Source organism: Falco peregrinus, chromosome 10 (assembly GCF_023634155.1).
Source record: "Falco peregrinus isolate bFalPer1 chromosome 10, bFalPer1.pri, whole genome shotgun sequence".
Taxonomy (NCBI): Eukaryota; Metazoa; Chordata; class Aves; order Falconiformes; family Falconidae; genus Falco; species Falco peregrinus.
Genome location: NC_073730.1, coordinates 32,836,986 through 32,860,513, shown reverse-complemented (window position 1 = coordinate 32,860,513; position 23,528 = coordinate 32,836,986). Strand labels below are relative to the sequence as shown.

The 23,528-nt window shown below is 44.0% G+C and overlaps 1 protein-coding gene across 2 annotated transcripts in view; it reads right to left on the bottom strand.

Moving 5' to 3' along the window:
- Window positions 1-366: 366 nt before the first annotated feature.
- ROR1 (receptor tyrosine kinase like orphan receptor 1) overlaps window positions 367-23,528 on the bottom strand; it is a 171,632-nt gene continuing 148,470 nt past the window's right edge. Inside the window, exons 5-9 of one of the 2 annotated variants that reach the window (XM_055815670.1) lie at window positions 15,839-15,966; window positions 14,332-14,649; window positions 13,219-13,464; window positions 7,245-7,456; window positions 367-3,340 (exon numbers count right to left, since the gene is read on the bottom strand). In XM_055815670.1, the coding sequence (XP_055671645.1) occupies window positions 1,916-3,340; window positions 7,245-7,456; window positions 13,219-13,464; window positions 14,332-14,649; window positions 15,839-15,966 (2,329 nt within the window). In that variant the 3' untranslated portion in view covers window positions 367-1,915. The remainder of the gene's footprint in view (window positions 3,341-7,244; window positions 7,457-13,218; window positions 13,465-14,331; window positions 14,650-15,838; window positions 15,967-23,528) is intronic. The other variant, XM_055815671.1, reaches the window with a different exon arrangement.

The window sequence follows — 23,528 nt, the reverse complement described above, 5'->3', positions numbered from 1 at the left end:
AGGAGCTGAAAGGGCGATGCTGGCCCTCGGTACAGAGCTGAGCGGCGCCGGTGAGATCACAGCCAAGACGGCATCATCCTCACAGGGCAGTGATGCCATCCTGCTTCTTTGGTGCGCTCTGCAAATATTTACAGTCACATATTCATTTAAGCCTCTGTACGTTACCCCTCAGTAATCTGTGCCTGCAAATGTTATTTGCAAAACTGTCGTGTCCCGTTCAAGGCAGCATTTCAGCAGACTCCTTGCCTGAGCTGCATGAGCAATTTCAGTGCTGTGTTAATTACGAAGCACTTCAAATATCTTACACCAAGATGGAGGAAATATCGACATGTTTATGTTAAAACAACATTTTAATAAACAGCAGCATAAAATAATCAGTGTTTAATATCATCTCTGGCATGTGAAATACAAAAATGCACATATCTTAATTATAAAATAGCCTTTGTTATTACATTTTCATGCTTGCCTAATTGAAATGCCCATAATTAATAAATCAATCATCAAGTAATACAGTGATTAAATGCATGCAGTGAAAACAAAGAAAAATATTTGTATAAGGTAGTGGCTGAATATCACCATAATATATTTCAAGAACATCTACATCAGGTTAAAAGCAAAAAGAAACAGACCAAGATATAAAACGCAGAGATGTATTTTCACTTCTGCTGTACAAAACATTATCACACTTCTGTGCAAAAACGTAAAAATAAAGTCATATTATACAACATTGTCAACTGAGCAAAAGATTGTTCTCGTTCCGTGTACAATAAAAATACTTTTCAGTACAAAAAAGTCTGTGAAAAACGGTAATGTACACAGCACTTTTGTAACTCATAAAAGTGGTTTCAAATGAATAATCTAGATTGCTTATACCTGAATGATTTTTTTAGTAAATACACAAATGTCATATTTCTAAGTTGAAAGTTAACACTAATTCACATTATTAGAATTGCTAGACAGAATTGCTATCAATGGATTTGCTGCATGATGGAATGCGAGTTTCCCTTTTTCAGGGTTCCTGGAGTCATAGTCACTGAAATTACACATTGATCTGAAACAATAAATATTCCTGGGAAAACTGATTGTCATATATAAAATTGTGGTTTGGAGCCTTTCCATTACACAGTTGCATAGCAACAAAAGGATATAAAATTTCTGCTTTAACTACTAGATTATGAAATGTTATCTTTGAATAAGTTGATTCAGGTTCTGAAATTAAAACACTTTAATTTCATTTCCTTTAAGGCAATTTCTTAGAACTCCAGCCATCTTTAGCAGCCAACAGCAGGTGACTTTTGTAGACTGCAAGTTGATAACTCAAGTTATTGTGCTGTCATATAAATGACTTTTTTTGGTCTGAATCTGAACTCAGACTCCCAAGTTAATGAAAGACCAAAATCCTACCTGAAGAAATTTATTCAGATCACATATTTGAGACATAATCCTTGACTGCAAAATTTACAAATAGTTTAACGAGCTATTGGAACTGAAATTGCACACCCAGTAGATCTCTGAATATTTGCATCTCCCAAAAAAAGAGACAAATATTAAAATATGTTTTCAGTATAAAAAAGTTTCTGTGATTTAAACCACACCAGAGGTTTAAAAAGCTGTGAAAAACGTATGATAAAATGTTTTTAGTTAAAAAAAAAAATAATCTCCTTTCCCCCTTTTGAATTGTCGGTGGCACTTAAAAGAAACGTGTCCATTGACAGAGCTGAGTATCCATACCACAGCGATCTTTGCCTGGTTGCGTCTGCCCATCTTGTTAAGCAGTTACACTTCACAGAAGATACTTGCTGCAATGTCTGTTAAACAACCAGAAGAATCTTTAATAAAATATTTGAATATAAATCTTTTCTACGACTTTCTAGTTTGTGTTGTAAATAGTTATATTTACAAAGGCCTCACTTATTTACAATTCAGCTGAAATCATAGATTCATTCGGTCCATGGATGCTGGAGTCTCCTAATAGGGAAGACTGCTTTGAGTCAATTTTGTACGGTTTTTGAGTTTTATTTCCAAAAACTGTAATACCGATTCCCCCCGGATGACTAGGAATTGACATATGAGATAGCAAAGGAATATTTGCTTCCTGGTTGGATCCTGAAGATGGCAGGCTAGTGACGTGACCTGTGCTAGTGGATCCGCTGGCGCTGCTGGGAGAGCGACTCTTTGGAGGAGGACAGTGCTGGATCACCCTGGGTGGCCCTTGCGGTTGGTAGTGGGCAGCTGGGAAAGCAGCATATCCTGGTGGAATCGGGTACCCATTGATCGGGATGTATCGCTGGTTTTGAGGTATTGGCGGTCCGATGAACCCGGCGATTTGGCCTTGGGGTATACCTTGTGCTGGAAACATGTAGTTAGGGTACCTAGGATTGCTGAGGTTGCTAACTGGGCTTGCGCTGAGGGAAGTCGTTTGAGTGGTGGCGTTCCCACCGGAGGGGGTAGTAGAACTAGTGTGACTTGAAAGACCCTCCCATGAGCGCAGCCTGGCATGGATTTCTTTGAATCGTGGCCTCCGGGATGGCAGATCATGCCAGCACTCTGTCATCAGGCTATACATTCTGGGAGGACAGTCTTCAGAGCATGGCAGCAGTTGTCTTTTCCTGATCATCTCTATGACTTCTTGGTTACTAAATCCGTAATACGGTTGCAGCCCAAAGCTGAATATTTCCCACAAAACAACTCCAAATGACCAAATATCTGAATCGGAAGAGAACTTGCCATACATAATTGCCTCTGGTGGCATCCAGCGAATGGGCAAGAGAGACTTGTTTTGAACTCTGTAATAATCTGCCGAGTAGATTTCTCTTGAAAGTCCCAGGTCCGAAATTTTCACGTGAAGTTGTTCTCCAATTAGAATGTTACGAGCAGCAAGATCTTTATGGACAAAAAAATGACTTGCCAAGTACTCCATCCCTGCTGCAATCTGGACTGCGATATGCAGGAAATCCCCATGGTCCAGGCTGGATTTTACAGTCCCATCCTCGTCGCTGCTGCATCCCACGTCTGAATGCGGCGATCGCATGATGAGAAACTCATGGAGGTCTCCTTGGTTCATGTACTCAAAAAGCATGCAGACAGGTTGTTCCTGGGTCACAACACCTAAGAGGCAAACGATGTTAGGGTGATGGAGCTCGGCCATGAGAGATGCTTCTTGCTGGAACTCTGCCCACTGCTGGGGGTTGTTAAAGTCTTTTAGTGTCTTGATAGCAACGAGCTGAGCGTGATCCATGCCTGGGAGGTAGAGATGTCCCTTGTAGATCTTGCCAAAAGCACATTCACCCAGTTCTTCCATGAAACGAACAGCAGATAGGGGCAACTCCTTAGCCTTACTCTGTTGAAGAAATGACAGCAAAACCACGTCAGAAAAACAGGATTGAAAATGTGGTTTTAAGGAAAAGACCTTTTCGCACAGGATGTCTGAGAGCCAAACGGGCAGCAGAGGAGTTCCCTGGGCTCCATACCCGTTTGGCAACGACCCTGCTCAGCCCTGTGAGATGCTGGCACTGGTGTGACGGCACCAGCCCCAGGGCCAGGGACAGCCTGAGGGACACCAGTATCCCACCATCAGCAAAGCTCAGGGCTGAGTGCTGCCTAATCTCTGCCCTCCATGCTCCAAACCTAAATTCAGAATTACTTTTTACCCTCTACACAAGATCAGATAATAGTAGCAAGTATTAGATCAAAATATATGCAGGAACCATCAGCATTTCAGCAAAGGCATTTATATACTTGGGCTCAGGCAGGTATATGCTTAAAATTGAATCTGACTAATTTCAGGAATTGAGGCAATTCACAGTCTTTAAGTAAGTACATGCTGAAGCGTTTTCTGGGCCAGGGCCTAAAGTTTTAGCGGAATATTTTTTTATTTTAAAAATTCTGTCCTTGTAGCCAATTTTTCCTTGACTTCGCTATTAACCTTCCAATGCACAGTAGAGACTATTTCTGCTCACACTTGACGGAATGTTCAATCCAAACAGGATTTTCCAGGCAGGACAGAGTCAGCTGGAAAAAGGAAATAGTGGTCAAAGGAGAAAGGCAAAGTGTTTTAAAACTCTATTGTTATTCTGGGTGCATATATTCACTCTTAGGCCATAAAGAAGCTGTATTATTCTCAGACATTAACTTCCACTCGTGCTTGTAACACCTAGACCCAAACATACTCATTTAGGGTCCTCAGTATAGCCATAGGTAGTAATTTAAGACTACTGAGTGTGGGATCTATGTTTCATAAGTTAGTGTAAAAATTATCATTTGTATTCCTGAAATCACGTAACAGCAGCTTTACAGTGGCAATACAGAAGAACTGACATTTTAAAAAATGATGAAGAAATGACATTTTAGAATAAATGAATTCTAATCATATTGACCACTTACGACTTTCAGACAATCACTGCAACAAAAAATAATAATAATAACAATAACAACAATAACTATAATAATAGTACTAATAAAACCAACAACAACAACAATAATAATAATAGCAGCCATTTGAGCAGGCAGCCAGTAGACTGTATGGCGATGGCAGGAAATTAGCTATATTGTTGAGAAACAGATGGTTTGTATTATACAAATCCTTTAGGCTAAAACTTGTTTAGGTCTGGCATATTGTAAATTATATTTTAGTAATGAAAGTGAAATGACCTTTGTCTGACCTGAGGCTGGGTTCGTCTGTTTGAACCAACATAGTGGAAAACTATGAAAGAAAATGAAGTCATAAAGTTTTGGCAGGAAGGGCTCACTTCAAGTTAAGCGGTTATAAATCTGCTTAGTTTTTGTTTGACAAGTATTTGTCATACATCGGTGTACAAAATGTAAAGAAGTGTAAAATACATACGAGGCAGCACGCCAAAGTAAACTGAGTACAAAGGGAGAGCAGCAAGAGCGAAGCCCACCGCCTCTATCTCTTTATCGGCTCCTTCCACTAGGTGAATGACAAGACGAGCTTAGTTTATTATATTTTTGGAAGGCAATTAAAATCCCTTAAAGCTGAGACAGGCTTTTGGATTAAATGCTAACGGTTTTATTTGCATGAGCAAACACACATCTATCTCAGTTGGAGCCTGAAGCCTAAGCATGTTTTTATCCAAAGTCGACATTAATACTAGATACAGTATTTTAAAATAGGATTCTACTTCCTTTCTTTTAAAATTTGTTTGAAAGGCAATCAAAACATTTGAGACAGGGAGAGCTGGGTTTCCCAGTGGGAAAATACAGAATTATCATAAATAAGATGGAAAGTTTTTTGCAGCATATGCCTTTGAACACAAAAAGAGTCTTATATTTGCAAACATTTCTGGGCAAGTTGCTTTCCTAAGTTGTGTGCACAAGCCACCAGCGTGTCAGCAGTCTAGTCTAGGTGGAAACTGTGACCTCATTAAAAATGATGCTGACATTCCCACTATCTTCAGTTTAGCCAGGATTGTATCCCAAATATCTAGCAGAATGGGGACCAAGAAGCAAATCCAAATTTAACAGAATATTCCATGGCAGTTGGACGCAAGATGTAGTTCTGACACTTACCTAATTAAATGGTCTTTGTACTATTACCAGCATTTTGATATATAGCTACTCTAAGATGTACATGAAAGTTAGAATTAAGAACTTGAAGGGAAAAGGAAGATAAATTCCCAGGGCCAGTGTGTATGGGACTGAGGAGTTAAAATGTAACAACAGACCAAACCCTGTCTGACCATCCTGAACAGATACCCTGCACAGATCACCAGCTCCCAGTGCCCGCAACACTATTTAAACAGGAATCCCAGTGTCAGCCCCGTGACATCTCTGAATGCAGTTTGTGTTACTAACAGGCTAAAGCAGCACAGCATCTTCCAGCACAGCTGTGGGTTTACTTTTATCGCTGACTTAAAAAGACTCTCCTACTCTTTCTGTGAGCTGGCGAGGAGCTGGAATTTTCCTCTGCAACAACTTTCTGTGCCAGTCCCTGCTGCACTAAGACTGCAGCTCCACAGACCCACAGGGCAGCACCCCTGAAAGAGCAGCTAGTGCCTGGGCGGCGCATCCATCCCAGCCCCTCACCGGATACAGCTACTTACTCCATTTTCCCTAGGCTGTCACAATTAACTCTTTACAACCTAATTCTGTCAACTTGACATTTAAGACCAAGCATTAACAGCATCCCATAGCTGCTTTATTGAACTTCAGAAGAAACGACCCCAGAATTTGTTCAGAGATGTTGAACACTACTCCTGAAGCGTGTGAGCCTCCTTGATGCTAAGTGATTAGCTCTGCTGAAAGAATACCTACGGCAGCAATGCTTGAAGGCTAGAGTTCACATTGCTAAACTCAATAAAATCAGACTTTGGATTCATTTTTCTATGTCATTTTCTAACAAAAATAACAGCTTACCCAAAGGCATGACTCTTTCAGATACCACAGTCTACACAGTTTCTATTCTACTTAATTGTAGATACTGATTTTCACTCTGAAATGTTTCAAAAGAACAATCTTCATCAAGTTGTGGAAGAGAACTGGCAGGGTGTGAGAACCAAGGCAAATATTCTTTCCAGGGCGTTATTCTTTCTGTAGGTGGCAGAAGGCAGTTATAGCCCTGAAACGCCACAGGTTTGCAATTTGGCTGCCCTGCCCATACGCAAGGAGCTAAAGGTTGATCATGCCTAAATCTTAAATGATTTTTAAAAATGCTTCATGAACCTGGGACTGCAGTGAAGCAAAACAATACCGGCAACAGGAGCCGCTACGCATCAGCTGTGCTGGCCAAAACAGCAGGCAGACTTCTAAGGCCCTGTTTTGGTAATTCCTCTTTTTTAAAAGGAATTTAAGAGAAAGGGCAAGCCTGAAAAAACAAGGAACAAATCTTTCCAAAGTGATTTCGGCCGAGCGAGAGATGACATAGGACTACAACAGACCCATGAAAAAACTCTCTTGACAAAATGCTGAATCACATCTTTATCCGCACTACTCTCTAACTTAAACGAGGTGATTTAGAGATGCTTCATTAATGGGTTGCTCGCTTTAATACAAAAAAACTCCAGCTCCTATTTATCCAGGTACATGGACACAGAGGAATTACCTCCACGGGTCCAGCACAGTTGCTATCCTGCTGATGAGAGAAGTCCTTACAAAAATTACAGCTGAAGGCACCAGCAGAAACTGCAAGCTGGAAATCAGCTTAGTATTTCAGTGCTGAGTTGATCAAAGCATTTCACTCCCCGCCTTTACAGACAGCAAATGTCAAAGCAGAAATGAGGGATTACCTTTGGTTTATAGGCGTTGAGCATTGACATCTCCACATTTTGTCCTCTTACATGTTTAGGCTGTCTTTGAACGGGAGGGGAGGATGACTTCTGATTGTTGCGACAGATGCAGATGAAGAAGAAGAGTAAGGCTATGGCCAGGGGAATAGTAACACTTGGCACCAGGATATACAGGATTTCCATTTTATTCTTTTCCTTGGAATCCTTATAATCTGGTTCAGAAGAAAAAAAAAAAAGACCCAAACCAATGAATGAAGTATTCCACAGTGTCAAGTACATCCCTGGATCAACTGGAAGTGTTAAGAGTAAAACATCCCGATAACACCACTACAATCCACCTTGAATGCTGTTTTCTTTCCCTAATATTAACAGAGCAATTAATTTTGTTGAGTAACATTTCTGTAAGAACACAGAATGACCAGGAACAACTTCCCCCCTGCAGCACGTCAGTTCAAACATATTTATGGTCATGAAATAGGTGAATACTGTGACATGGCTGTTGACTGGGGTGAAACGAAGGGATGGGCTAGTACAGGTCCACAGAAAAGTTAATTTCTAAGACAGCTGATGGAAGAAAGGCTTTGGTGGGATTATAGCCTCCTTATTTTAATATGTATATTAGGATTTGGTGCCATAGTTTCCTTAATCCAACAAAAATGTGGGGAGCCATTAAAAAGAATAGTTTTATCCCCCTGTTTATTTCCAGCCTCCTGATCTCAATATCTCCTAGCACCGACTGAAGCATTTGTGTGGCCACCCAGGGCACTGGAACAAACAACATGTGAAACAGAAAAGTTGTTTTCTAGTTAGTGTTAGGTGCAGGAACAGGATGAATAGGAACTCCAGAGCAGAAGAAATGGAGAACACCTGGGAAACAGGAGGAACTGCATGGCAAGAAATAGAGAGCATAGTCCTGTTTTTCATCCCAGAAAGTCAGGAAAGGGCTTCAGAAAGTCTGAACACAGACAAAAACTGTAGCATAATCTTAAAAAAAGATCTTACCTACCGAGAACTTGGTCTTAATAGGATTAACGGGCTAATGGGAAAACCCACCCCTCTACCAACTATACAGTAATAGTGGTCATCTGAGCAGGGTGGCAGATGCTGGCACAAAGGACGCAGCAACGGTAGCTGAGAGGAAGCTAGAGCATGGATAAAAAAGAAGGATCCGGAAGAGGTTGGGAAGCCAGTTTATTGCACATAGTGTGAATGCTAGCTGCAATATTTGCTCCCTCTGCACACAGCTCTCTTCACAGCTAGGGAGTGATTAATTTTAGAAATATGAAAACCTCTTCTACCACTGCCCGGCAAGGCACAGCTGGAACGCTGGACACTTGCCTCCCTCCAGCTGGCTCCGGTTTCACAGGGCACAGTGCTCAGAGGGAAGGTGCCGTGAGAGAGGAGAGACGGGTTTCGGGAAGGAGCTCACGTCCTTGCATTCATGCAGCACCTGCTTGGGTTGACAAGGACATACCTTCCAGCCGGGCTGCTCTGAGCACGGGGACGCCGAAACCTGCTTTGCTTTGGCATTTCTCAGGAGCATTCATAAAATTTAGGGTATAATTACGCATGGATTAACACACTAACTATAGGGCACCCCAGGAACTCTGAGGATCACCTTGAGCTGCGGGACTGGTGGCTGTAGCCTGGTTGAGATTGTGAAGGTCTGTGGCAGCATCAGGCTTAGTGGATTCTGGCAGAATGGGGAATGTTTTATTATTCCTGCAGGGTCATTTCAGTTTGTTTGTCTGTGTTTTCCAGACTGGATTTGTAGAAGTGCTTAGCAGCCCACACAGATATCTTTTATGCACTTAATTAAACATGAACTTGATCCGAAGCTTGGGTTTGACTCAAATTGTGACAGAGGCAAAGTTCAAATGGTTCTAGATGTCATTTTGCATAACTCCTCTCCTCTTACAGGCTCACGCTGTTGCGCTGCTCTCCCTGCCCTCCTTTTTGTCCACTCTTTTTAGAGTAAGTAGTGCCATCTGTTCTTTAATTGAGAGGAGAGGTGGTTCAAATATTTCTATGGCCTCTAGGAAACAACAGAGGACTAAAGCACTGTCCCCGCTACAGTCTCCCTGTGCCCAGCAGAAGGGCAGCCTGTGCTCTCACCCTGTCTTCAGTGAACATTCAGCTCTACAGCACGGACCCACTGTAGGTCTCCTTTGTGAGCTGCTGCTCTCTAACACAGACACACTATCTGTGCCTTTCCCCTCTCCTTCAAATCCTTCTTATGTTTGTCTTTGCTAAGCCTCATGCTTGAATTACTCCATGTTTCACATCTTCCTATATTCAAGTTGACAAACTTCTATGAAATGAATCTATTGCAGCTTATGAGACAACTGAAAGATACAGTTGAAGGAAGAAAAAGAAAGCATCAGCATGAGGCAGACGAGACCTGGGCACTAGTTCATCACCTGAGCTATTCCAGTCAAAGGGAATTATTATTCTTATTAAGTAGCAGCCCCTGCAGTGAAGCCTCATTAGGTTAATAGGTTTCTTGGGAGCCACCCTAATTAAATCCATTTCCCATCTAGGCATGTCCTGGTGAGGCAGAATGCACAATACTTATTAAAATGCGCCTGAAATGGCTCTTTCAACCAGTGCAAAACCAACGGAATGCAAGTCCCACATGGTATTTTGGTTTTAATATGCATATTAGCATTTACCAATTAAATTACTACTCACCTGATACAGCTCTATTTGTCTGTATTTAGAATAATAATGCCATATAACTCAGCCGTACTGCCAGTACCATTTAAGGCAGTGGTGAGACATAATTAAAACCCTTGTCGGGAATTCTTCAAGCCACCCAGCCTATCTTGTTTATTATCTAGTAAAACGTCCAAATCAGAGACTTTGCAACACGTCCAAAAGCATCCTGCTTTCAGCTATTCCAGATCAAAAGACTGAGCCAGCCCTGGGATCTCAGAGCCCATCTAGAGGGGGCCTGGCAAGCAGCCCACCCCAATCAACTCTTTAATTACCCATTATCCAGAAGTTGTGGAAAACACAAAATGCACAAGGCTGAAAGATTGTACAGCGACAGTGTAGTACAGCAAGCTCAACAGCATCGCTGCTGGTGGACGTGCATGACCCCTCAGCTTGCCCAAACTCAGCTGCCCACCCCCCCACCCCCCCCCCCGGAGCTGAGCTCCCTCTGCTCACCCAGCTCAGCCCAGCATATGCAGCCATGCAGCTCCGGGGTGGAGAGCCCAGAGGGGACAGTATGCTAAGGGGAGACCTGCTGACTGCTACTTAGATCCAGATTTTCGTACTGAAGTGCTGAAAAAGATCTTCAGAACAGTCTGTATAGATTGAACTACTCTCGGGTAGTCAGTCTATCACTGCACCTCACACAAAAAAAATAACTGAAGTTAAATGCAGTGGAATAATAGCAAAAGAGATACAGGATTCTAAAAACCATACACAGAATCACAGAACAGTTTAGGTTGGAAAAGACCTTTAAGATCATCGAGTCCAACCATTAGCCCAGAAATGCCAAGCCCACCGCTAACCCACGTCCCTAAGTGCCACATCTACGGGTCTTTAAATACCTCCAGGGATGGGGATGCCACCACTGCCTGTTCCAGCGTAAGACATTTTTCCTAACACCCAATGTAAACCTCCCCATGCACAACCTGAGGCCACTGCCTGTCATCCTACCACTTGTTACTTGGGAGGAGAGACAGACCCCACCTCGCTACAACCTCCTGTCAGATAGTTGTGGAGAGCGAGAAGATCCCCCCTGAGCCTCCTTTTCTCCAGGCTAAACACCCCCAGCCCCTTCCCCAGCCCTGCTGCCCTTCTCTGGACATGCTCCAGCACCTCTACATCCCTCTTGAAGTGAGGGGCCCAAAACTGAGGTGCACATGATACAGCCCAGACTGTCTGCCTTTCCCCTGATCTACTCTTTCAGTAAGAACATAATTTAGATCCTATTTTGGCATCGATTCCCATCTTTCCATTAATTGAAAAAGACTTTGGAGTAGGCTCAGAACATGTCTCACTGCAGGAATGCTCATAACCATAACCAGAAATAATTTAATTTGGTTCTGGCTATCGAACAGTAACATCAAAAGGTATCTCCTTTCCCAGGGGAAAGGTAATGTTACTGGGACAACTTGTAGGCAACATAAAATTTGGGTGAAACTTTGCACCATGAATTTCCAGAACATTTCTGGGTGCATTTCTGGCACGTCTATGCAAATTGCTGTGTTTTTTTCTTGGCACGCTATCAGCACTATTATTTCTATATGCCGATAAAACAATTAGGAACTATTTGTTCAGGTCTTCCACCCACTGCTTCTGTGTCTCAGAAAAGCAGAATAAAATGAGAGCTGAATCTCCATTTTTGTTCATTTTGCAAAACCAAAATGCAGCCAGGGCAGTTCTGTGAACACAAACTTAAGAGACAGATAAAAGGGTCTGGCAAGATGATCTTTATTTTTTAAATAAGGCCTGAGCTCTACTAAGCAAGGTTTGCATTTATGAAAATGGCTCTTAATAAACTAAGTGAAATATAGAATGTTCTACAATGACTTTGTGGATCAGCGTCAACAGTGCAACTTCTGTGACCCTATTCTGGCTGCTGACGGCTGGTTCAGGTGTGCTGTTCTCTGCGTAAAAACCTGGCTGGGTGGCCGAGCTCAGAGACTTGTGGTGAATGGAGTTACACCCCGCTGGTCACAAGGGCGTCCCCAGGGTGCGGGCGGGGGGCAGCCCTCTAACACCTTCACCCATGACCGGGGCGAGGGATCGAGCGCACCCTCAGCAGGTTTGCAGGCAGCCCCGAGCTGGGGGGTGCTGATCTGCCGGGGGGTCGGCCGGCTCTGCAGGGGGGTCTGGGCAGGCTGCGTCGAGGGGCCGAGGCCGATCGGACGAGGGTCCCCAGGGCTCAGTGCCGGCCCTGCCCGGGGGTCACACCAGCCCCTGGGGGCAGGGGGCTGGGAGCTGCCCGGCGGGGAAGGGCCGGGGGGGCTGGTCAGCGGCCGCTGGACATGAGCCGGCAGCGTGGCCGGGTGGCCAAGGAGGCCAGCGGCGTCCTGGCTGGTACCAGAAACAGTGTGGCCAGCAGGGCCGGGGCAGTGACGGCCCCCTGCGCTCGGCACTGGTGAGGCTGCACCCCGAACCCTGTGTGCAGGATCGGGCCCCTCGCGGCAAGGGGGACCTGGAGGGGCTGGAGCGTGTCCAGAGCCGGGCAGGGGGCTGGGGCACAAGGCTGGCGGGGGCGGCTGGGGGTGTTCAGCCCAGAGAAAGGGAGGCTCAGGGGGAACCCAATCGCTCTCTACAGCTGCCTGAAAGGGGGGGTGCAGTGGGGTGGGGTTGGTCTCTTCTCCCAGATAACAAGCGATAGGATGAGAAGCAACGGCTTCAAGCTGTGCCAGATTGGATATTGGGAAAAATGTCTTCACCAAAAGGGTGGTCAAGCCCTGGAACAGGCTGCCCAGGGAAGGGGTGGAGTCCTCATCCCTGGAGGTATTTAAAGACCCGTAGATGTGGCACTTAGGGACATGGGCTAGTGGTGGGCTTGGCAGTGCTGGGCTAATGGTTGGACTCTATAATCTTAAAGGCTTTTTCCAACCTAAATAATTCTATGATTGCTTGTTTTAATTTGGACTAAGAAGTTATATTGATTGTAATGGCAAACAGGAAAGCCTAGAATGCTTGGGCTGGCAACATGCTGCTGCTTCATCACCTTCTGGTGAGTGCTCAGGTATTCCCTACTAAAATATTTTCATGCCAACACTTTGCCAGCTGCATGGGCAGTAAGTGCTCAAAGGTCTCCTAGGAGTGGGGATGCTGTGGCTTTAGTTACAGACACTGTAGTTAGCCTTTCCTACAGCTCTCTTTACAGGGATTCAAGAAAGACACTTTGTGCACAGCTTCCCCAAGGCCCTGATTTGCAGGACGTGACAAAACAGTGCCCCTTTTTGTTCCAAAACAAAACGTAAAAAAGGTCAGTAATTACCACATGCTGGGACATCACAAAGCTCAGACTTAAAGTTCTCATCTAAGGTGAAGCACCACGGGGCGTCCTTCTGGTTCCCTGGGTTGCGGCAGTAGGAGTGACCCCCGTTGAGTTCGGGGTACCTGATGGCAGTGAAGGTGTGGGTATGGGGGTACTGTGAGTTCCATGGCTGGCACTGCCGCCCCGACCTGGTCACGCTTACCGTCCCTCGGTAATCTACTCCTGTGCTGTTGTAGCATTTGTGATCTGAAAAAAAAAAAAATAATAATCCAAAGCAATAGTTGGTGGCGGCAAGGCAGAGGGCCGCAGCACTCGGGGGCAGTGAGCTACCGGCATCCCCAGCCCCAGCACACTGCTGCTGGCCCAGGGCCGGGAAACCCAGTTTGGAAGCACAGGCTCCCAATTTGCTGTGGCTGTAACACAAGGCCTGCTTTGCATTCACATTCCTGGGAGGATTTAAAGCTTATGCTTCTGTAATGAAAACAGCTTATGCCAAGCGTTTTTAATATAAGATACACAAAGAAGTAAAAACTACAGTGGGAACCTGAATTGCAGCCATTATTTTCGTATGAAGGTAGAGAATTTGTGGGAGCCATGTTTTATATTTGACTATTGAGATGTATAAGGGCTGTGAACAGGCTGCAGCCCAGTCTGATCAAAGAGTGAGCTCAGCCGATGTCTAAAATTAGGCTGCATTTGGCAGGCGCAGCCATGGCCAATGTTGACCCCTGCAAATGTTCCTTCTGACAAGCACCCCTGGCCTCGCTGGAGCACCTTGGATGGCTGTGGGAGGACAGGGATGTTCCTCAGGATTCAAATGCTTACACTGCCATTGTTTCCTACTTCATATTAATTAGAAAAGATCTGAAACCAATAAACAGCATTTAGTGTGAGTCCATAGGCAGGTGAAGAAAAAAAAAGAAAAAGTATTTCTGAATTTCTACCCATCCAGCCTAGCTAGGGGAGAAGTGTGCGAGTGGGGTAACTCAAGAGCACGGCATCTGCAAGCTTTCAAAGCCCAGCACCAGCTCCGACTCTGATAGCACGAGCCCCTACAGCCAACCTTTTCACAGTGGTACTTTTTGCACAGAGAAACAGGCGGTTTTCACTTACTTTTATTTATGGGATCTGCCATTGGAATCCCAATCCGGATACAATTGACAGCTTCGGGACTATCTGGCTGGGGAAGATCTTCACAGTTGGGCAGCTTTAATCTCATCAGAATCATGGGATTAGATCTTGCAAAAATATACTCTGTCTGACACAGGACATTTTCCAGAATTTCACATTCATCACGGCACAGGTCTCGTGGCTTGGGAGCTGATGAAGTCTCATCACAGTAGGGGAAGGCGTAATGGCACAGTGAAGGAATAGCAAACTGGGAGCATTTATCCGACAAATGGCTGGAAGTGCCAATCATGGTGAAGGCAGCTGTAAAATACACAAAAGGATTTTACTTAACCCAGTAGGAGTTTTATTCCTGTGCTCTTGCCTTCCCAGTACAACCCCCACTTCCCATTGTGACTATTATTTTCAGATGTTCAGGTGATGAACGGGCCTTCAAGAAATACAGAGCACTAATTACATTAGAAGTTATTAATGATGCTGATTTTGCTGACAGAGAAAGTACATCTGGTTTTCAACACGGGATTAATGTTAAGCACGTTACCCAAACCCCAAACTTAATTATACCCCCCCCCCCCCCAAGAATTTATAATGTTTTGCAAAGTCATATAATATTTGGCTGCTTTTTGCTCAGCAGGTGAAAATGAAAGTTCCTGCAGGCTGCAGGATGACAGCACCAGTGCCTTGGTGGAAGATGACAGCTTTCACACTACCCCAAATGACTTTTCATACAAAATGGTGTAAGATTATGAACTGCTGGTTGTATAGAAACCATTGGCCTTCCCTGTGAGCAATTCAACAACCTTTTTCACAACACTGACAATGTTTGGAAACAAAGGAAGAACACTCTAGGGGAAAGAGGAATTCGTAATATTCTGACAGAAAGAGAAAACCTGAATGTAGAGAAGATGATTACCATGGCTAGGATCTGGCCAAGGTTAATTTATATTTAAAAAATAGAGAGGCACTATGATAGACATCTATGAGGCCTCAGTTTTAATTCAGCACCTCCATTGGCACGGCATATCCTACAAAAACAATGAAAACTGGTTCTTTCCTAAATCTAAAGGGAAAACACTACCTGCTGGATTATTTATGTAGCCTCTTCCAGCACCTAAATAATCTCAACCACATAAAACTCAAGTCTGGTCTCCCTCTGCTTTTAAAATCTGCTTGGGTAACAGCAGTACAAGGTAGCCCAGCTATGAGAATAGCTGTAAATACACAGCCCCTTCTCCTTGGAAAATAATTCTTTAGTTTCTCTTGGGGGAGCTGGATAAGCAGAGACATGAAGGCTGCTCAGATTGTCAGTCTTCAGATGACTCCCTCCACTGCCACCGCACAAGGCAGGAGTCCCGGGTAAGCTTTGTGGTGGGAAGCTCACAGCAAGAGAGGATAAAGAGAAAATAAAAACACTACTCTATTTTACAAAACTCTAGCACTTTTTGGGAAGAGACAGTTTTGTGGAAAAGAAGCAAATGCATTTTTTACCTACCTGTAATCTGATTTTCTATTTCACCTTGCATATGCAAAGACTCCATATAAATGGTTCGATTTCCAATAAATCGTGCACAAGCGATCCCCCTGTAGGGCTGGCAAAACCCATCCTCTTCATACTCGTCACTGAAATCAATCATAAACACAAAGGGGTGAAACATTTCACATGCGACTTTGCAACAAAATGTCCCTACAGGGAGCTGGCACTTGTATTAATAGAGGCCGATGCGAGGGGCTTACTGTGTTTGTCTTGCACTCCGCAATTCGTTCTGGGTGACGCTCCCCCAGCGCGGGAGCCCACATGCCGCCATCCCCTCCATTTAGAGCCTGTGATAAGGGATTATATGGTCTTTAGGTAGTGCAGGGGCATGGCATGGGCTTTGTGCCCTGGATGATTTTAACCTTAAAGGATTCCCACACTGCCGCAGGTAGTTTTCAGTATCTCACAAACGAATGCAAAGTGAATATAAGGATTATATCCTTCTATTTCACAAGATCTTGAATGCTCATTTTTTTCAAAACACTTCAGCTGTTTGGTGAAAGCAGTTAGTGGCATTTCAGGTTAGCCAGAATATGCACTAATGTTGTATGAAATTAATGCTTTTTCCATGAGGGGGAAGGCTATATTCAGGAATATACCCAGCCTTGATTAGAAGATAAAACAAACTGCCTGGGGAAAAAAAATAATAAATGTTTATTTAAAGCAACTAACATGCTGTTTTCTAGTTTTAAGCCAAACTTGTACTTAATATTGACAAACATAGCCAGAAGAGTGATGCTAGCAGAGACTGAATTTAAAGCGTATATAGAAAATCAAACCACTCCCAGCACTGATACCCCTGAAGTAGGAAATGTTTCTTCAATCTTCCATGAGTGTGGTAACAGTTATTGCTAAAACAGAACCAAAGCTAAGACAGGAGTTAAATAGACAGATTTCTTTCATTAGGTGCTTTGCTTTATGCAATATAGGAGACATTTAATACATAAATCCAGATGTGAAATTATTTGCCAATATTCTTCAAACAAAGCAAAGAAAGAAATTACTAAACCTCTGAAGACCAGACCAGTCACTGCTTATTTTGAACAGATAATCAACAGCTAAGTGCTGGCACACAACACACAGTTTTATGGATGATTTGAGGAGGAGTTTGCATATGGGATCACTGAAACATGCACCCAACTGCATGAATCAGCCCTTTCACTTTCTTGCTTCCAGAATCCAGTTGGAGATACTTGGGACCCATTTTCTGGAAAGACAGACACCTTGGCTCTGCTGAGGCCCCTGCAAAGGGAGATGCCTAATGAAAATTTGCTGATAATTTCTTTGTTATTCATGCTGGTATTCACCCAAGACAGCTACTATATGACTCTCAAATTAGGAAAAATTATATTAGAATATCCCTAATTATGATCATGGCTGGCTAGGCAACAAGTTACTTTCTTTGTATGCTTTTTTTTTTTTTTCCAGAATTTATCCTCCCCCAGATGCTGAAAGCCTAACAGTGGAACCAGACTATGCCTTAACAGGGAAAAATCAGAGCTTTTTAATCAACTCTGCTATTAAGTTTCACAAAAGACACTTTCATCCCCGCCTGAAGACCTTGGCTGTGAGAGCTTGGAAATGCAAATTACATTTAGCCTCTTTGAAGTCACCCATTCATTGTGCACAGGGCTTAGAGCAAGCGGCCAGCTTGCAGCAGGGCTCCCCAGCGCCCTGTCACAGCGGCCAGCGCGAGCTAATGGGATTAACAGGAAGAAGTGCTAGGATCACCTTCCAAACATCTCCCAGCACTCCTGAGCTACCAGCTCCAGAGCACCGTCCCAGGATTCACGCAGCATTGTTTTCCAGTTCACGGGGAGAAGCTAGACACCATGAATTAACTGCAGTAATTTATGACTGTGAAGACAGGGGGGTGGGAAAGAGGGATGGTAGAGATGGAAACCTCCTTCCACAGACATCTCACATCAGCTGAGTGTGGGGTCCAGGCTTCATTAGATGATGGTCCCAAGATGTCCCCAAGTACATTGAAAACTGGATTGCAAAAGCACAACCTTTAAACTGCCAATTAAACTCTTCATTAACTAGAGCGATGGTAGGCTGAGGTGTCTCAGAAAATGGATAGTATTCAGCCAACAAAGATACTCAGAGATGTAAACAGAGACACACAACCACATGCATGTGTTTCTGCATGGAGTCAGCTCTGGCAAAAACATTTTTACTCTGTCGGTGCTTGAAGAGAAGACAAAACAGCTGAAACCTGAGCTGAAAAACCACAATAGCTACTGCAGGCTCTGGAGGTCAGTTCTGCATCTTCTAATCAATAAATCCTCCCATAGGAGATAATATATTATTGATTTATTATTTACTATTATTTATTATGGAATTTAGCTCAGGGATTACACCAAACAGCTCTTGAAGGCGATCAAGCATTGCAATTTAAGCACACAACTAGATAGAGAAGACAAAACCAGGAGGAATGTGATTAACATATCAACAAAGCAAACCCACTTCACTCTGAGCCTCACCTTCGAACTAAAGATGTAACTGCATAGCTGCACGCAGCAAGGATGGTAAAGATGTAACTGCATAGCTGCACGCAGCAAGGATGGTAAAGATGTAACTGCATAGCTGCACGCAGCAAGGATGGCGAGTGAGCAAGGACACCAGTTTACCTGGCTGGAAATGCCCCGAGGAGCAGGATTTTGGAGATAATCTCAGAAGGTGAAGATTAAAGAGGAGAGCCTGGATCCTACCACCTCTGCCCCTGGGGCTGCATGCCAGCCTTGAATTCACAGAGGTAAAGCATGAGATTAGTAGCTCAAATGGAGCAGGCACTGCTTTGTAAATCGGCCCCATAATGGGTCAGAATGATAAATCAAATGAAAGGAACAGGAGCGTCAGAATACGACAGAAGGACCCCTGAGACACAAGAGGATAAGGTCCCCTCGTCCCCACTCCTAGAGCTGCTCTGCCCCACGGTGATAAAGGAGGGAAGTACGGGGCTGTGAGGTTCAGCTATTGCTCCTGGCAGCTCTCAGGAGCCCAGAACAGCAGCTCCCACGATAGGCGTCCTGATCCCAGGCTGGTAACATGACATTGTGGTGAAGTTATTGGCACGTGGTCATCAACGAACAAGTGGCCACCTCTCACTCCCTGGCTGTTTCTGTATGACACTTTGTCAGCCATTTGGGGGCACACCAAATCTTCTGCCCCTGCCTCTCTTCATGATGCCTCTTCCTCTCCCTTGCTCCCACGGCTTTTTTTTATGAGATGGCTCAGGATGGAACTGCTTACATCTAGTACCTAGGGCCTCCCTGGGCATCCCTTAGGTTCTTGATGGGCAACTGAAGCTGTACCCAGCGATATCCAGGGCAGCCCTGGAGACAACGCTACTGCCAATGCAGCTGCAGCTCTGCCAGACAGACACTGCCTGAGCCATCGCTCCCCACAATACAGAGTTTTGGGGGGCAGCCACCAACTCTCCATCTAAGACCATTTCTCACTGAACAGATTGCTGCCGAGGCTGAACACACTCTGCTTGCCAGACATTTCATCCAAAACCAGAGCTGCAGCCTGACATGGAGCCCACAATAGCATGCTGAGCTCCTACAAGGCTTAAACACATTCCCCACCTCCTGCTGCCAACTGGCAGCCGCTTTGTGGGCTGCCTTTAAAACACAGCTATCAGTTTCTTGGGATCAAGGCTGAGATTGCAGATACCTTTCACACAGTTCACGTTTTACATACCTCACATGTTTTTTGGTAAGCAAAGCACAGCATCGCTGCTCAAATGACTATCTGCTTCATGGTCCTGGTTTGATTCTACCCACAGCCAAAGGATGTGTCCCTTTGGCTCAAACAGATGTAAATTAGGCTTGATTCAGCAGTTAGTGTGTTAAAATTTACAGACAAGTTTAAGTCCTAATGAAATGGAAGCCAAATGAAGCCTACAGGCTTTGCTGATTGGGGACGGACTTAATCACTTGTGCAAATTTTGAACTGGAGAGGTAAGCAGTCAGCAGCTGAAACTGGGAATGGCAGCTTGCAGGGGCAATTCAGCGCTAATCACAGCGCAGGTTTTGGGGTCTGGGCACGGCCCCTCGACCAACTCTCCTTCAATGACAACTACACAAGACAAAGGAAAGTGTTGGATTTTAATGACCGACAGATGACACAGCACCGGAACATTTCAAGCTTATTTCTTTTCAGATTTTGTTTCCACTCTGTTTTCTGTTTGGGTCTTTAAATATTTCTAGCCCTGATGTGAATCCTGGAGCTTGCCCATTGCTGTTAGATCCCACAGCAGTTCCCTCTGTGACAATACTCCTGGCTTCATGTAATAACAGTACCATGGATTAAATTTACACTGTACTCAGGTGTCTTTAAGTATCTGACTGCACAAAGTTTACAGAAGACTGAGTAAGAGCTTTGAAGGGTGCACACACCAATTCACTAACGTACTCTGATCTGAGCTAGAGTTTGCATCAACATGGAATGTACTGGGTCTTCACAAAGCCCAAACTCGAGCAGCATCTTTCTATGGATTACAGAGGCTGCACAGAAAGATCAGCACTGTAGTAAGGTACCTCATGTCTCTCTGGGTACACCTGAATACGAGTAAGTGCCTGTATGAGTAAAAGGACCCTGTCCTTCACGATAGCAAAGGTCTCAACCAGGGTCACCTGAACAAAGCCAGGAGAGACCAAGTCACAGCGCACAAAAAAATTTGCAAACAACTGACAAAGAATTCAGTGTCACTGTTTGGGTTCATTTTCCCCTCTTCGGTTTTCTGCTAGCAATACTTATATCTGTCAACTCTGGGTCACCAGCAGCTTTTCACATATTGAAATGGTAACAAAATAATAAACCAACCCTAAACCAAAGAATGGCTGGTGCAAGTTCATGCTTCTCCTCCTTCCCTTTGCTTCTCACTCAGAACCTCCCAATGGTTTTCCTGGTGTTACCTGACTGTGCAGCCAGAACCTTCTCTTCTGTCTGGGATATTCTCCTTCATCCCATCTGACTTTGGCATATCGAAGAGGTAAACATGAAAGCAAGAGTGCTTACAGCTCCATGTGCAAAAGCCATACGGTGAATGAAAAAGCACATTCAGAAAAGGCAGAGTGGTTTGAGATGAACACCATCGATCGGTGGATCTGGCACCAGGGCAGCACTGCTGCGTTGCTGCGGTGTCAAAATTGCAGGGGTGCTTCATGTTGTGCGATGGAGGTGCTGCTCTTCGTAAAGTTTACCCTGTTACTGATGTCTGCCGCTTCCCACATGCCACAAACTCCTTGGCCCTTTCCCAGGCGAGCACAGGATCAGCAACAGGCAGCAGGACTGAGCACAGCAGGCACTCCTGAGACAGCAGTTCTTTAACAGAAGCTGACAGAGGGTTGTTTCTTATGAGAGATACACTCATGCATAAAAATGCAAAAGGAAAGGAAAGGAAGGAAGGACCAAAATCTCTGACTTTGCGCTGGAATCCCGGAGGAATTAGTTACAGGTACCATATCAGGAGAGATCTCTATCTCATCTGCCTGTGGTGCAGTGGCTTGAAAGACTGATTTGCCTCCCAGCGCAGTGCCTTTCTGCTGCAGTCTGAAACCAGGGAGATTTTCTAATTGCTGCTGACTTGAAGCAGCAGCAGCTTTTTAGGCATCCCCATGCAAACCAGGCAAAGCAGCCTGCAGCAGCGGAAAAGAAATAACAATCAGTTTGCAATTTCTTTCTTATCGGCTCATGCTAAACATGGAGGGGCTGCACGGTATCCACCTCATCCAAATGCCTCTCTGCAGTCTGATTTGTAAATACAAACCATTTCTTCAAGATTCTCCATCAAAGTCCGCTTCCCAACATCCTGACTGTTCTTTGCCAGTCTTTTTCTAACTTACCAGAAATTTCCCGAATCTAAACAACGGTCCCAGCAAATGTCAACAACAGGTCCAGGAACTTAGTTTAGCCGAAGCTTTGTAACCAGGCTCTATCGTGAGTACACTTAGAAGTATTTTATAAATTAATAGAAAACCTGAACGTTGTGAGATCATGTTGTATTTATTTTTACAATATCCAATGTATTAAAAATACATTTTCCAAAGATGGTGTAATAGTGTGGTCATTTCTACCACACTCCATGGATTTCTTTCTTTCTTTCTCTTTTCTTTTTCCTTTTTCTTTCTTTTGCTTTAAGAAGGATTTGAATGAGTACCCAACAAGAAAGAATCCTAGATACAGGACTAATTTTGATATCTTGAGCAAAAATGGGCAAAGGAGACATGTAGGACAAGGCAAACCAGACATGTAGGACAAGGCAAAACAAAGTCCTAAATGCTTTGACTGTTCCAAGACAAGAAGTAGGAGCATTGCTCTTCCTCCTGATGCCTGTTCCAACACCAGCCTGCTAAGATACACACTTAAGTTTAGGTCAGTCAGTTGGTTAGGTGGGATCATTGGATTACCATGATTTTGGTAAGCAAATCTCTAACTGACAGCAACGTAAAGAGGGGAGTGTACAGAAAGGCAGCGAGGATTTAAGGAAAGCAACAGGGGAGAGGACATCATAATGGTCTGTGACACTGGAAGATGGCCATGTAAAGCCAGCACAGGATTAAGGTGTGCATGCAGTGCCAGACTGATTTATGAAGATTAACTGATCTGAAGAGCAAAAGCAAATAAATGGTGTGTTATCTCCAAGATCTAACAAGTGGAGATGGAGTAGCTTTGGCTCTGTGTGAAGACTGACCACACTTTTTTTTCACTTACAAAGTGAAAGGCATTTTGTCTTGCTTAAAAAAAAAAATAATGTTCTAGCATAGCACTAAACTAGTCAGAGCTGTTTATCTAAATAATTTATATCCAACAGCAGAGTACTGATGGGAAAATGCAGCCAATGTTGTCTAGTTCAGACAACCAAGTGCTTTATATCCTTCTCTTCCAAGGAAAAACTGCTGCTTGCTGCAGCGGGACAACAGAAGTGTGAGCAGACAGCTCAGCTCCCGTCACCCTGGCACTGGCAAGTCCCCTGGCACAGCCGGGGATCCACGCTGCGCCTGGGGAGACTCCGGGGCCCTCTCAAGAGCTGCACCAAAAGGCTCCTGCTTAACACTTGACTCATGTCCCACAAATCCACCACCTAAAACTGGGGTTTATGGAGGGTGTTGCTTCAGGGGAGTTGAGTTCATAACGCATGCTGGTAGGTGACAGCATGGAAGGAAGAAACATGCTCTAGAAAAATTTGCAGTTAATTAAAAGGCGTATCAAAAAATTATTATTATTACATATGGCCAGTACACCCTCTTTACATGCATGAATACTGTATAAATTATTTGTACATTGTTAAATAAATTGTATTTTCTTCTGTACTCATGTTCCAGCTTCAAAGAGAATAAAATGAAAAGTTTTGACTTGGCAGATATCCCTTAAAGCAAACAGATGAATAATATTCTGTCATAGTTTCCAAAGAGCAACTTTCCCAGTTGCTTGTGCCTTGCTTTGAAAATGGGAACATATTGGCTCTGTTTCATAACAATATTTCAGAAATGTGAGGGCTGCATTTTACTTTGCAAAAAGAAGAGAATTGCCCAGACTTGTACGTCACCGTGTAATTTAAGGAAAAGTTCTGTGTAATATAAGGTATTGCTGTTTTGACACCCCTTTAAAGTCGCAGGGCAGCTAGGGTTTAAATGGT